General features: G+C 50.6%; 1 protein-coding gene across 1 annotated transcript; it reads left to right on the plus strand.

Annotated features, from left to right (window-relative positions):
* Positions 1-221: 221 nt before the first annotated feature.
* On the plus strand, positions 222-2,483 carry LOC135829905 (uncharacterized). Its single transcript, XM_065342287.1, has 2 exons — positions 222-1,167; positions 1,924-2,483. Exons 1-2 carry the CDS (start codon positions 222-224, stop codon positions 2,481-2,483), a joined length of 1,506 nt encoding a protein of 501 aa, XP_065198359.1.
* Positions 2,484-13,321: the final 10,838 nt, after the last annotated feature.

A 13,321-nucleotide genomic window follows, 5' to 3' on the forward strand; every position in this document is an offset into this window, starting at 1 on the left:
TCGTGGGCGATCGGGAGTATCGCGCGAAGACCTGGGTCTTCGGTGGGCCGCTAGGAAGCGCTAGCGGGCCCAGTGATAGTATAAAGCAACGTGTTCGTCCCTGGGGAGTCAGTTGGTGGTTGTTGTACCTTGTTTCCTGACGGATTGTGCCTGGGTCCTGTCGTCCCGGGTTTTATTTTTATTTTTTGTGTTCTTAATTTGTTGTGTGCGTGAGAGGAGCGATGGCTCAACGAGGGCAAAACCAGGGTGCTGCCGGTGCAGCGCCCGTAGGTGGTGGTGGCGCTGCTGCTGCGGGGGCAGCTGCGCTTGGAGGTGTTCCTGCTGCAGGAGCCGCTCCAGCGAGAGCAGGCGGCGCGGTTGCTCGGCCTGCTGTTATGCCAGAGACCTTTGATGGAGAAGGAGATTGGCAGGAATACTTGGCCTATTTCATACAGTGTGCGGAAGTCAACGGATGGCAGGATCCGCAGAGGGCCCAGTTCCTTGGGGTGAGGCTGCGCGATGCGGCTCGCCGGTTCTTCACTACCTTGCCTGCTGCTCGACGAGTGAATTGGCAACATCTCTGCGCTGATATGGGCAATCGGTTTGCCCCTGCTGCGGTTGCAAACCAGTACAAGGCCCAATTCCGTACGCGGCGACGGAAGGCGGGTGAGGACCTACTGCGGGTCGCTGATGACTTTCGTCGCTTAGTCGTCCGGGCTTACCCTATGATGCCAGATGCGGTTCGCGATGATCTGGTGCGAGACCTATTTATCGAATCTCTTACACCAGTGGCTCTGAGGGTGCTTTTACAGGAGAACCCACCGGCAACCGTCCAAGCGGCGGTCGAAACGGCATTGCACCTGGAAAAGGTATGGTCAGAGGTAGAGCTTCCACCAGATGCATCGACCAAGTTAGTGGGCCCTTATGTACGGGCGGGTTTGGGCGCGGTCGCCCAGCCATTGCTTCAGACTGTGATGGCCACATCTGGCGTGTGCGAGTCACCCCGTTACGGGCCAGCGTCCATGGTCGCCCCAGTTAGCCAAGACGAGCGACTCGCCACTCTCGCGACATCCCTGTCGCAGCTGACTGAGAAACTGGACCAGGTTCTTCATCAAGAGTCCACTTGCCATGCGCCTGGTATCTTCCAGTCCCCACGGCGGGGATGGCGTCCGCCAAACTTACGTGGCGGTGGGTCACCCCTCCTCTGCTGGCACTGTAATAGACCAGGGCATACCCGGGCTCAGTGCCCCGAATTGGCTTCCCATGACAGCGGTCGAAACGGCTGGAAAGGATCTGAGGGGCGTGGGCGGCCTCAACACCAGTCGGGAAACGAGTACTGACCGGAGCGGCGGATCACGTCTCCGGTCTAGCGTCGGTAGGTTCTACAACTACTTCCCTGATCCCCGCTCCCCATTCTACTAAGAATGTCCGCGGGTTCGAGGTCCAAGTCTGTTTAAACGGGGTGAGTGCTGTTGTACTGATTGACACAGGGTCCGCAGTAAGCTTGATTTCCGAGACACTGCATGGCTGGCAGGGTGGGTGTTGGGCCTGATGACATTGAAGGTTACGAGGGAGGTGGCCTATGTAGTGCTAACGGCAGCCCGCTGTGGGTGGTTGGTAAAACTGTTGTGCAACTTACGTTGGACCAGGGTGAATGCTTGCATACAGTGTGTGTGGTGCGCGGTCTGCACCATTCGTGCATCGTTGGATGTGACGTCCTAGCTTTGCTACCCTGTTCCATTACTTCTGATCCCCGCGCCCAAGACTTGCACTTTAGATCGGCCCCTGTACGCCTATCTACCATTGATCCTGCCGCGTCTAGTGTTGTGAAATTACGGCGGCGTGTATGTATTCCAGCTCGCCATGAGCTGTGTGTCTCCGGTGCAGTGCGGGCGAGGCCGCAACCCGATGTCCAATGCGATGCTGTTTTCGCACCTGATGCAGGGTCGATGTTTAGGTATGGTTATGTTGCAGCGCACGCGGTGGTGCGGTGTGGCGTACAGGGCGATGTGCCAGTGCGTCTGCTGAATACCTCGGACAGGGATGTGGTTGTTCCTCGAGGTACGCGCCTTGGGTCGCTGAGTCCCACGGCGCTTCACTGCGATGCTGCGGAAGTATGCGCAGTGGGGTCTACGGAGGAGCCCCGGGGAGAATATAGTTGGGACGAGCTCGGTAGCGAGTCTGGCCTGTATGATGTGCTGCACATTGACGAGTCGCGATTGACTGCAGACCAACGGCAACAGGTACGGGGCCTGTTACACCGTCACCGTCACGTCTTTGCGATGTCCTGCGCTGAGCTGGGTCGCACATCGCTCATGGAACATCAAATTGACACTGGCGATGCCACTCCAATCTTCCAGCCACCACGTCGTCTTCCGTGGCATCAACGACAGGAAGCCCGTACGATTGTGGACAAGATGTTACAAGGCGTCGTGTCCGAGTCCACGAGCAGATGGCAGCGGGCAACACTGATCCAGCAATCAAGAAATAGAGAAACCAGTTGATGCACAGAATCCGGGAACTCCAGAGAAAAGACGCCAATGACAAGATAGATCACATTGCCGCCGAGGTAGAGAACGCCCCAACTCCCGCCAGGATGTTTGCAGCTGCATCCGCACTGAAGAAAAGCAAGAAACCCAGCTAGTAATCCATTCAGAGGACGGTGAAACCCTTTGCAAAGACACGGAAAAGATTTAAGCAGCGGCAACCCATTTTGAGCGCCTGTTTCACAGTCCCACCGCAGTACCTATTGATCAACCCCGGCCACACCAACTGCAGGATCCTATCCAACCAGCAAAAGTCGTAAAGGCAGCCGTCAAATTGCGCAATTGTCGTGCATGTGGTCCTGATGGTATCCAGGGAGAGCTAATCAAGTACTCCTGTAGTCAGCTTGCTCCAGTCATATCGGAAATCATCAATTCGTGCATCACGAATGGAGACAATCTTATTTCGACTCTAAGCAGTGGCTCGATTGTCCCGCTAAACAAACCAAACAAACCGAAGGGACCAACAGCAAACATACGCCATATCATCCTCCTCAATACTATGCGCAAAGTCATATCTCTCATTGTTCTGAACCGAATATCGAAGCAAGTGTCTAGCTTCCTTGGGCCCACTCAATCTGGATTTCGGGCAGGTCGCAGCACTAGTGACGTTGTATGGTGCATCCGATGGCTTGCAGATAAAGCAATTCGATACTATTGGGACTGCCACATACTAGGACTAGATATGTCCCGTGCTTTTGACTCGCATGACCGAGCGGAGGTGGTGGAGGTCAGGGCGGGCATTGCGGGTTCATATGAGGTGTGTATGATTCAACACCTGCTGTATCGTACCTCTGTAGCAGTCAAGATCAGCAGAAAGGAATCCAATCCCTTCGAAGCCAATATCGGGACTCCGCAGGGAGATGGGCTCAGCCCGATACTGTTCGTTTGTTAACTGGGGGCTGCCCTGCGGGAGTGTCGGGACCGTTTCCCTTGAAGGCCAGAGCATGATAACATGATCCCACCAGAGACAGGTTACGCTGATGATGTTAACGTCCTGTCCCGTAACTTATCTTGGCTCAAGGAAGTTTTGCCCGCGATAAGTGCCACACTCGGAGTCTGGGGTCTGAAAGTAAACGAGGCGAAGACAGAATAGATCCACTTAACGTCTGAAGGCGAAAGATAGAAGAAATCTAAACAGCTTGGGTCCTACTTGGGCGGGGGTGATGATATTGCTCACCGTATGGAAAAGGCCTCGCAGGTCTTTGGCAGGATGTTCTCCCTATGGCTCCGGAAGGAGAAGGTATCAGAAAAGCGCCGGCTGAGAATATACAATGCCCTCGTGATCTCCACCCTCCTCTACAATTGTGAGACGTGGGGACTCACGGAGGGCAACCTGGCATCCCTGGACGTATTCCACAGGAAACAGCTACGCACAATTCTTGGAATTCGTCACCCAGACCATTATAACGAATGATCCGTTGTACAAGAGGTGCAGCTCTGAACCGATATCTGCAATTGTAAAGCGCCGCAGAACGCAAATGCTAGGGCACGTTCTTCGGATGGACCCCAATGCACCTGCTTTCAGAGCTATGACATGCTACCTGAAGCGAGACGCTACCGGCCACCGTGGTAGACCGAAGTCGCGAAGACAACACTCGCCACCACAGTCATCAAGGGCCTCCAAGAAAGGAACATCCCATTGAAGAATGTGGGGGATTTGGAAGAGGTCCGCACCACTGCCACTGACAAGAATCAGTGGCGTGCCATGTTCCATCAGTAGCTGCTGCATTTTGTCCGTTCCGCTCAGTGACTCCATTCTTAACGTTCAAGCAGTAACCTCTGCATTTTGGCCGCTCAGTAACTATTAGTGCTTGCACTCCGTTTCCCACACGCGCACGCACACTTCCCCGCACGGACACTTCCCCGCACGCACACTAGCACATGCATGCGCGTACTTACATACACCCATCTCCATACACACCTCTATCCGGTTGTGCACTTTCATTTCTCTCGGGTGTTTTTCTTTTCCTTTTTTTCACAACCATCACATGTAGCAGAGCTCAAAAGAGACAGAAGCGGAAAGGTTAGCATTTGCTGCCTTGTACGCGAACTGTTCTATGATTATTGTTATTACAAAACCGAAACAGCTTGCTGTCTACAGCATTGGGTATCACGCTCCTCGGCTTTCGCCTTGTTGAGCACTCTCAGTAGGCTGCTCTGTGCTGCTGCATCACGCAATGCCCGCTAATTTTTGTAGTTTGAGCACTCTGGCGCTAGAGCGACGAGCTATCTTCATGTCTGTGGTGCCTCCTTTGCACCATGGCTGGTAGCTCAACCTATTTAGCTCGTAGCTGTACTGATGAGGCCTTTATGGCCGAAACAGCTTGCTGTCTACAGCATTGGGTATTATTATTAATATTATATATCTCTCTCAATCTCTCTCTCGCGCGCGCTCTCTCTCTCTGTCTCTCTCGCTCTCTCTCTCACTGTCTCTCTCGTTCTCTCGGTCATTATCTCGGACAGTCTCTTGATGTTTCCCTTCAGTCTATTTTTCACTCATGGTAGTTCATTTGTTCGTCGTGGTGGCGATCTTTCTCAATCTCGTGTCGTTACCTGGATATCGTATGTACTTTCCCTCAGGCATTGTGAAAGGTGTGCTTAACACACGTCCTACTTGACACTTTACACATATCATACTTCACTCTGTACACATAACGCTTCCAGGCTCTCACACGTTAGCTCCTACTCCCTTCCGGTAGATCTCTCACTGCTAACAATATGCGTAGTACATAGAACCTGTATTGCTGACATGACACAAAGCACATTATAATTATTATTCTAGTATCCGTTCCCAAGGGGAACTAGACAATGGAGTGAAAAAACATAGCGCATAGCAGCTGTATTGCTGAGCTTGTATTGAGTGCGCTTCTGGTTGTTGGGGAAGCTCATAGTTATCCAGGAAAATAATATCGTCTCAGTGCTGGCAGCGAGGAGGGGGATTCGAACCCACGCCTTTTTATTTTTTTACTTTTATATTTATTTTTTATGAAAGTTCACATGCCTACATAGAATGGAAGAGAACAACAACAACAACATCAAGAGAACATAAGGGACTACAAAGGGCGTGTAGGTGCTATTGAGCTGTGCCGGTGAGGTGAAGTGTGCTTCCCCGACGAATGGTCTCGGGATCAAGGCGCACAGCACGCACCTTGGGGGAAAGGGAGAGGAGAAAGACTGTGTGTGAAGAGTGAGAACCTGGGAGCCAGACAATTAATGATGGAGAGAGAGGGAGAGGAAGAGATGGGGGGGGGGGGGCGGGGAAGTGAGGGAGGGTGAGGGAGTGAGTGGCAGATTAGTTCAGGAAACTATGGCAATGGAACAACAGCTGCGTTCATTTCAGTGGGGGGGGGGAATACGGAGAAGTTAGATCGGAGTTGCTGCCAGGCAGAGTAGTGTGCAGGCACTGGATCAGCGAGAAAGAGGCCACGAAAAGCAGCAAAAAGGAAAGAAGATAAGAAAGAAACATTAACGCAAAACATTCTGCACTGAAGTGATTCGAGAGCTCTAGGGAGCAAGGTACAGTTCAGTGAGGTGAAGAAAAGGTGATCGTTGTGGGACTGGAGAATGGAACATCGTCAAATTTAGCCATGGAATGCTGTCGCCCGCAACCAATCCTGGCGCCTCAGGTGCTGACAAATACGAGACTTGAAGGCCTTCATTCCCTTCATTGCAGGAGTTTCCGGAATGGCTTCCTCAGGAATGTCGTTCCATGCCGCAATGAGGGTGTAGGGGAATGATCTCAGTAGGTAGTTCGGTGCTGTCTGAGCAAGTGGTCATTGGAACTGGAAAGGGTGGCGAGAAGCTAGTTGTCGGCGGGTTCTAGGAGTAGGTGCAGGCGCCGACTGTGGTGGGAGGAGGGCTGTCAGCTGGGGTTGACCCTTAATGTAGTGCAACTTGTACACATATGCAAGCCCTGAGACTGCCCTCCTGAGCTGCAGGCTCTGAAGGATCGTGCCAGTCCGATGTTTCGCATTGCCTTCTCCTGCACCCTGTCATAGCGTGCTAGGTGGGATTGGGCTGCACACACGGTGGCTAGGGGAGCGTACTCCAGGATGGGCCGAATGAACCCCTTATACACGGCAAGGCGGCCCTCATGACCCAGAAGCCAAGCAGCACGGCGCAAGAATCCCAGCCGCTGGCTGGCCTTGACAGCGACAGCATGAATGTGGCGCTGGATCCCAAGCTTAGAGTCGAATGTGACTCCAAGCAGCTTTAGGTGGTCCGAATCCGGAATAATCGCGCCGGCAATGGTGGTTGTTTGAAAGTCAGGGCGCTTTCTAAAAAATTAATAACATTTCACGGTTCGCGTGAGACTCGGCTGGAAGCCGGGCTTTCCGCATCCGTAGGAACGCCACCACCCTTCAAGGATCAAGGCGCAGATGCTGCTCCTAAAGCGGTGGGAGGTGAGTAGATCAGCTCACCAGCAAGTGGTCAAAGACCGAAAATCCCATTCACTGCATCCATGTTTTCCTCGTGCCAGGCCACGAGTTCCCAATTAACTGTGGGTCGCAGCACGGCTGGAAAAAATCCTTCCGCTTCCAAGCAGGGCTTGAACCTGGTACCCTCTGCAGGCAGGCATAGTGTGATGGTCTAAGATCATGATTGAGAAACAGAGGGCGCTTTCTAGCATTGCATAAAATCAGGCGCTGGCTCTTGGTGGGCTCGAACTGGATCCACCATTGCTGGCCCCATGCGGCAAGATTGCTGAGGGTTGTCTGTAAAGATGCTGCCTTCTCCTGGAGGTTGTCGTTTGGTCTGATCAGACTGTACACGGTAGTGTCATCGGCGAAAGAGCTGAGCTTTACTCCATGCGAGAGGCATTGGTCGATATCGGCAGCAAACAATGATATGAAGAGTGTGGGGCCCAGGACGCTGCCCTGGGGCACTCCGGCAGTGATGGGGTACTTCTTGGAAGCTCGGCCTCCAGTAACCACCTTTAGGCAGCGGTTACTCAGGTAGTCGCGTAACCAAGAGAGAAGAGGTCCACCGATGCCTACTCGCTCAGCTTTGTTGAGGAGGCCGACATGAGAGACGCGGTAAAACGCACCGGCAATATCAATTGCTACTACTTGGACACAGCCCCCCTCAGCTACAACCCGCACGCCTTCGCTCTGGAGTGCTGTGAGGAGGTCAGCTGTGCCACGGCCACGTCTAAAACCAAACTGGCTGTCAGGCAGCAGGTCGTTGCGCTCCAGGAAATTGGTGACTTGTTGGTTTATTTTTTTAATTTATTTTTTCATTTCGGCCAGTCGGCTACTATCATTTTTGTCTTGAGGGTTAGACAAGGGGAGGTAGCCATGTAGGGGCGTTAGCCCGCCTTTCGGCACCGGGAGTTGCAGCTCGCTCGACTTGACTCTACTGAGTGCAGAGAACCCACACCTTGATGTGGTGAGCTGCGTCGTGGGAATTTTGCAGTCAGATGTGCGACTGCGGGACTCGAACCCGCGACCTCTCGGGTCGCAGGCAAGTGCAGTACCCAATGCAATAGTTTGTACTTGTTGGTTTATAACACACTCCATGACCTTGGATATAATGGAGAGCAAGGACACAGGCCGGTAGTTGGATCCTCAGGAGAGACTTCATTTAGTGGTGAGAAATGACTGGGATCTAGCACACCATTCTCTGGGAATGAATGAATGTAGTGTTGTTATCACTAGACATTATGGTTTGTATGCAAGTACGTATATAGCTAGAACAGTGGTGTTGATGCCAGCCTGCAACACTACGCGTGACAAGATGATCCAGCGAGATGTCAGAGAATACCAGAGCAGCAGTGTCAACTGTCATGTGCAAACAAGATACCTACGTGTGGTACAAGAGAAGGTAGGTAGTAGTTGATTGATATCATATTACGTCATGTGTATATCAGATATGTAGAGTGTGAGAAATGTAGGTCAGCATATATTGAACATTGCGGTACTCCATACATAACGGACACAGGGTCAGACAAGCTAAGCCAGGGAGAAATGGATAGATTGACATGGACATGATAGGTATGTTCAGGTCTCAATCATCATAAACACTATACATAGATTATATCCTGTGTTTTCAAGACTCCAGCATATCACACTGTATCAAATACCTTCATCATGGAACACAATACACACGTAGAAATCTCATACAAATCCTGAAGTAAACACAAGATAGAAAGAGGTTGTAGTGACAAGGTTGGTAGACAGTTTTACGTACGCCTCATCCCTTACCATCGTCAAACTGTACTCGATCGTAAGAAGTTTATATTCATTCATTCCCTTGCAGCGGTGTGTGTGTGTGTGCGTGTGTGTGTGTGCGTGTGTATGTTCGCGTGTGTGTGTGTGCGCGTGTGTATGTTTGTGTATGTTTATGTGTGTTCGTTTGTATGTTTGTGTGTGTGTGCGTGTGTGTATGTTTGTGTGTGTGTGTGTGTGTGTGTGTGTGTGTGTGACTGTGTGTGCGTGTGTATGTTTGTGTGTGTGTATGTGTCTGCTCATGGAGTTGGTGAAGCCATCATCCAGAGATGAGTGAGGTATGCTTCATGATAGGCTGTCTCATACATGTGTATTATTATTATTTTTTATTTTATTTTTTTTATTAGTATTATTTGAGGGATTCCCCAAAGGCCGAAGTCTAAATCAAGGGGGTATACGCTATACTGCATCCAGACAGACTCTGTAGTGCTACCCGTCACGGAGCGTGTACACTATACTGCATATCCCAGACTAGACTCTGTAGTGGTACCCGTCACGGAACCTGTACACTATACTGCATCCAGACAGACTCTGTAGTGGTACCGGTCATGGAACGTGTACACTATTGCATCCAGACAGACTCTGTAGTGGTACCCGTCACGGAACCTTGCTGGACACAATCGGGGAAGAGATGCCTGCTAACGAAGGTTGGTCTTGAAAGGCTTTCAATTGTAGAAAATTAATTTTAAACCTCAGTACTACATAATTATATCAAGTGTCGTAAAGTAAATATACTAGTCAGTGAATGAAGAGTGGGACAGCAGTTCGTGAAGATTGTGCTTGAAAAGCACCACGTGTATCGCGCTATCTAGGCCAAACCATCACCAAGTATGCAAACTTACAGAGACGAATGGTTTCCAGCATGCCCAAGTCATGACACCCGTAGAGCATGTCACCGGCATGCAAAGATCTAGCAAACCTGACAGAACAACCTGTTGATACTGGTCTCCACCATCTCTTCTCTTTCCCATGTTCAGAAGGCTGTTTTGGTATGCTTGATCCCATCGAACTGGGTACGCTGTATCGTTCCTCACCATCCCTCACCTCTACAACATCATGACTCAATGTCCACAGCTTAGAACTTCGCTGTCCACCTTCAGTCATATGAACACCAAGGAAGGTAGACAGTGAAGATAGCCCATATTCAGGGTGCTGCTGCTTCTGCTACGGTGACGTTGTGTCATCAGCACATTCTCTGAAAGTCTGCATCGTGCCATGAACCAGGTCCGCGAGTCTGGAGTATTCAGCTGACTAACCATGTCCACTGAAGGCTCCTGGGTTCTAGCTGTCAAACAGTGAATGCAGAGATGGTCTTGTTCTGCGGTATGGCAGCCCTGTCGCCGACCTTCAGCCTGTGTGTGTGGGGGGGGGGGGGATGTAGCTATTCAATGTGACCCACGTACTTTACTGCAGCACTGTCGGCTAACAGATAATGCCTTACAATGAGCTTAGTCGCGTGACAGCGAACCTGCTAGAGAGAGTTGTCACTGATGTGTCACTCAAGCCTGGGCTACATTCGCTAACTTGTACTGGGGCGAGTCTTCTGTACTGGACCGCAATCACAGACGAACAGACTGGATTTGATGTTCGGCTAGTGGAATGTATGGGATGGACGATTCGGACGTGTTTCTCAATGTACTGGTTTTCAATCCTTTCACACAATCGAATCAGACTGTAACATTCTCACACACAGTCACGTTCTAGTGTCATGGTCCGTGAAAAGTAGAAACATTGTCATTTTGAACAACACATCAGAAATAGGTGCATCATGTCACACTTACATGTACCAACCTTCTCGGCTTCGGTTTTCCCTAAGCCAGTGTTGCCTTGGGAACTTCCCCTCCGCCAGGTTTGTACCAGCGTCTTCGTTATAGTTTCCTACCGGACCAAGTAGCCACACATGTACATTTGACGTCATGGATTCGATGACGTGTTTCGTTTTGCCATTCTCGCACCACTATTCTCATTCTCATCATCAAGGTTTGCAACATCAAATGTTTGAGTGATAACACAGAAAACCCTTCATCATCACCAATGTAAGTGTTCTCTTTGCAAAGAAACAAGTCAACAATGGACACATCCATAGCCAGGCTGAATCGTCTATCATGTACTCTGATTGTAACTAGGAAATAGTGAAATACAAATACACAACTATTGCCTAATTGGTATATATTTTAAACAGTCATTCATTCCCTGCCTGATCTACATTTGGACATGTAGTTGTTCAGCGGTGAATTTCTGGTTTGGGTTTTATTATCTTAGCGCGCATCACATTCTCTTTTCTGCTTTCTCTTAGTCGCATTACCGGTTTTCGGATCCTATTTTTCCTCCTTTCACTTTGACATGTTTCAAATGAATGTGTTCCTTCTCACTGTTTTCCGATGACATGGATAGATTCAACGTTTTTATCCCGCACCCTCATATCCAGTCTGCACGTGACACAGTTTACGGACAACCAGCAAATCATAATCAAGAGTCTTGTATATCTCCATCAGTTTCTACATGACTGATTGCAGACTAAAATGTGGCAGTAACGAATAACTATGTAGACAACCACACTCGTTAGTAGATCTACCACTTGATTGTATACATGTAGCCAAGCACAGTCATGATTCAATTTTTGTGGAGCAAGGAGTAGTAAAATGCCGGTATTTTAATACTCATGAATTTGTAGTGATCGCTTGGAGTTCGACTCGTTCGAGTTTGGTCTTCAAGCACGGCCCGCGGCGCGGTATGACTCGGACCGGAGGTCAAGCGTGGGGCTAGAGGATCATGATCTGGTGACGGGAGAGCTAGAGTAGAGAGTGCGAGTCTCTGTGAAAGAAACTTATTGAAGAATAAGATGGGGAACAAGACAGGAGCTGGGCCCTCAGCTCAGCAAACATCGATCCTTGGCTCACTAGCGAAAGCGAAGGAAAAGCTACGTGAGTTGGCAGAAGAGTCTGGATTGCAAATCAGTGGTGGACTGGCTGGCGATGCAGTAATTCCATTACAAGAGATATTCGTCAATTTGGCATTGGTATCCGAGCACGAATTGAAGTCGGAATTTGACGAGCAGTCGTCTTTCTCCACGTACACCGAGAGACGTGAACACGCAGTGCAATTTAGCAAAGCCGATCGAATTGAATTGAAGAACCTGTTTCGTGCGGCAGGTTCGAGTGTTGACGACGTTTCTCATTCAAAAGGAAATTCTGCACCAGCAGCTACAGCGACCGAGCGACCGAATCTCTGTGGCAAGGTGTTACGGAATGTACTGGCGTACGGATCTGCTGGTAGTGGCAAGACCACAGTGTTTCTGCTCATGGTTCTATACCTGTGGAGCAGAGGCGAACTATGGCAGGAGGAATTCGACCTGGTCGTAGGACTGGAGCTCCGTGAAAAAGAGGTGAGAGCTGCCACTAGTCTTGCTGAGCTGTTGGCTGTGAAACTGGACACCCAGGGCCTGTCGCAGACTGAGATATTGGAGCTTGCAAGCTACTTCGAAGATTCTCCAAGCCGTCTATGTGTCATCATGGACGGCTTGGATGAGTGTGATTTCGCCAGCTGCAGTAAGTTCATGAGACATTTGCTGAAACGTGAGGGCATGGTGAAGACACACGTGATTGTCACAAGCCGTCCATGCCAGGATGCATATCAACTATCGCAGTGCGGCAAATATCAGCAGAAGATCCAAGTACTGGGTTTCTCACCGGAAAACGTGAGGGAGTACGCGGAGAAGGTCCTCGGTAAACAACGCGCTGAAATTCTGCTGGCAGAGCTGCAGAGCAAGCCGGATGTGTCATGTCTTATGGCAACTCCCATGTTTGCAGCCCTAACATGTGAGCTTTTCAAGAGCAGCAATGCCGTGTGGAAGTGCAGCGCATCCCTGTACGAATCGTTACTGCGCCGAGTCGTAGAGCGTGCTGGTGGTGCGGTTTGCGAGTCGATTTCACTGGCACCCGGCAAAGTGGTCCAGTCGCTACAGGAACTGGGGCGTTTTGCGTTTCGCATGCTGCTGGTGAAAAGGATGGTGTTCAACACGTCCGACATCATCAACTCCCACTTGAGCAAGGATGCAATGAGCTTGGGTCTTCTGCAAACATGCCAGGGCACGATGTCTACGGACGCTCGGCAATACCGCTTCTGTCATCTGTCACTGCAGGAGTTCTTCGCGGCTTGGTTCCAGGCAGAATGCGTTGTGCAAGAAAGACATCACGGCATTGCACTGGTACGGCGACTGGGCGCGTACGATGGCCATATGGCAATGTTCTGGAAGTTTCTCATTGCTCTATGCCCCGAAGACGTGTCGCTGACCATCATGGAGGAACTATGGCGTGTGCAGTGTGCGGATCCCATACCACTGGATCCTAGCGGTATGGCCGACGAATCCACCAAACGAGCTAACAGACAGGCCAGCGCCGGGCTACAGCAGTCGGCTTCCGAATCGACTACGAAGGCTACCAAACATGCTGCTACTGCCGCTAGACGTGCTGCCACTGCCGCTAAGCTAGCTGAGGACATGCGCAACAACTCAAGTGTCCTGACCGGTGAGATGGAGATGGCAAAGGTCCACAACCGTCTCTGCGAGGT

The sequence above is a fragment of the Sycon ciliatum genome, chromosome 13, assembly GCF_964019385.1.
Source record: "Sycon ciliatum chromosome 13, ocSycCili1.1, whole genome shotgun sequence".
In the NCBI taxonomy this organism is placed as follows: domain Eukaryota; kingdom Metazoa; phylum Porifera; class Calcarea; order Leucosolenida; family Sycettidae; genus Sycon; species Sycon ciliatum.